This window comes from Egretta garzetta, unplaced genomic scaffold (assembly GCF_000687185.1).
Source record: "Egretta garzetta isolate BGI_Z169 unplaced genomic scaffold, ASM68718v1 scaffold912, whole genome shotgun sequence".
Taxonomy (NCBI): Eukaryota; Metazoa; Chordata; class Aves; order Pelecaniformes; family Ardeidae; genus Egretta; species Egretta garzetta.
In genome coordinates, this window is record NW_009258882.1 from 87,992 (window position 1) to 89,075 (window position 1,084).

The 1,084-nt window shown below is 57.7% G+C and overlaps 1 protein-coding gene across 1 annotated transcript in view; it reads left to right on the forward strand.

The window, feature by feature from the left end:
- LOC104121807 (tripartite motif-containing protein 15-like) overlaps window positions 1–1,084 on the forward strand; it is a 22,169-nt gene that overhangs the window by 8,133 nt on the left and 12,952 nt on the right. Inside the window, exons 3-4 of the mRNA XM_009633853.1 lie at window positions 392–478; window positions 833–1,063. Coding sequence (XP_009632148.1) covers window positions 392–478; window positions 833–1,063 — 318 coding nt within the window. The remainder of the gene's footprint in view (window positions 1–391; window positions 479–832; window positions 1,064–1,084) is intronic.

The following is a 1,084-nucleotide window of genomic DNA, read 5'->3' on the forward strand; positions in this document are numbered from 1 at the left end:
CGCCCCCCCTGCCACGGGGCATGGCTTGGAGGAGCACGAGGGGGTTTTCTAATACTCCAGCGAATTTATGGAGCGCGTCTGAGACGCGGCGCTGCTGTCGCTGCAATCCTCTTCCCACAAATCCCACTTCCAACACCAAAAGTTGTTTTTCTTAATTAAAAAAAAAAAAACCAAACCACCAACCCAACCAAAAAAACCAACCCAAACCACAAACTTCGGGGTTTCCACGGGAAACTATTCCAGAAATGTTTCTGGCCAAACCAGCGGCGCATGGGGATCTCCTTAGCCTGGCTGTAAGGCGTGCCTGGGGAGAGGTGGGGGCTGTCTCTGAGCTCTTCCCTTCCCCACAGAGCTGAGCTTACGCATTTTTTCCCCGCTCCCCCCCCTCCAGGAGACACTCCAGAGCGACCTGCTTTTTCTACAAAAAGAGAAAGAAGAATTTAAGCCCAAAGGAGAAAGGAAAAGCGACAGCCTGCTGGTATGTGTTTCTCTCTCCGCGCGCACGCCGAGCCCCCTGCATGGGCACGTCCCAGCTTTCCCTCTCCCCATACATATTTATCTCCTTTTCCGTAACGCCACCGTGTTCTCTCTCCCTCTCTGCCCTTCCCATGTACCCTTTTTCCATCCTGCTCTCATCCTGGGTCCATCAACATCCAGACTTGCCATTTCTCTCCCCGCTCCACTCTTCCAGCTTTTCCTCCCCCAAAACTCATCTCCTTCCCGTGATCCCGTGATCCTTGCCCCCCTCTTCGCAGCGCCAGGTCCCTGTGCCTGCGCGGGGACCCCCGGAGGACCGGGTGGCTCAGGGGGCCTCCGCGCGGGTACCTTGCAGGGGAAGGTGGCCTCTGAGCGGCAGAAGCTGCGGAACACCTTCGAGGAGCTGCAGCAGTTCCTGCGGGAGCAGGAGGGCGTCCTGCTGGCCCGGCTCGACCAGGCGCGCGAGGAGCTCACCACAGAGCGCCGCAAATACGTCTCCAGCGTTTTGGAGAGGAAATCGCTGCTGGACACGCTGATTGCCGAGATAGAGAAGAAACGCGACCAGCCGGTGGTGGAATTCCTTACGGTGAGGCTGCATTGCCCACCC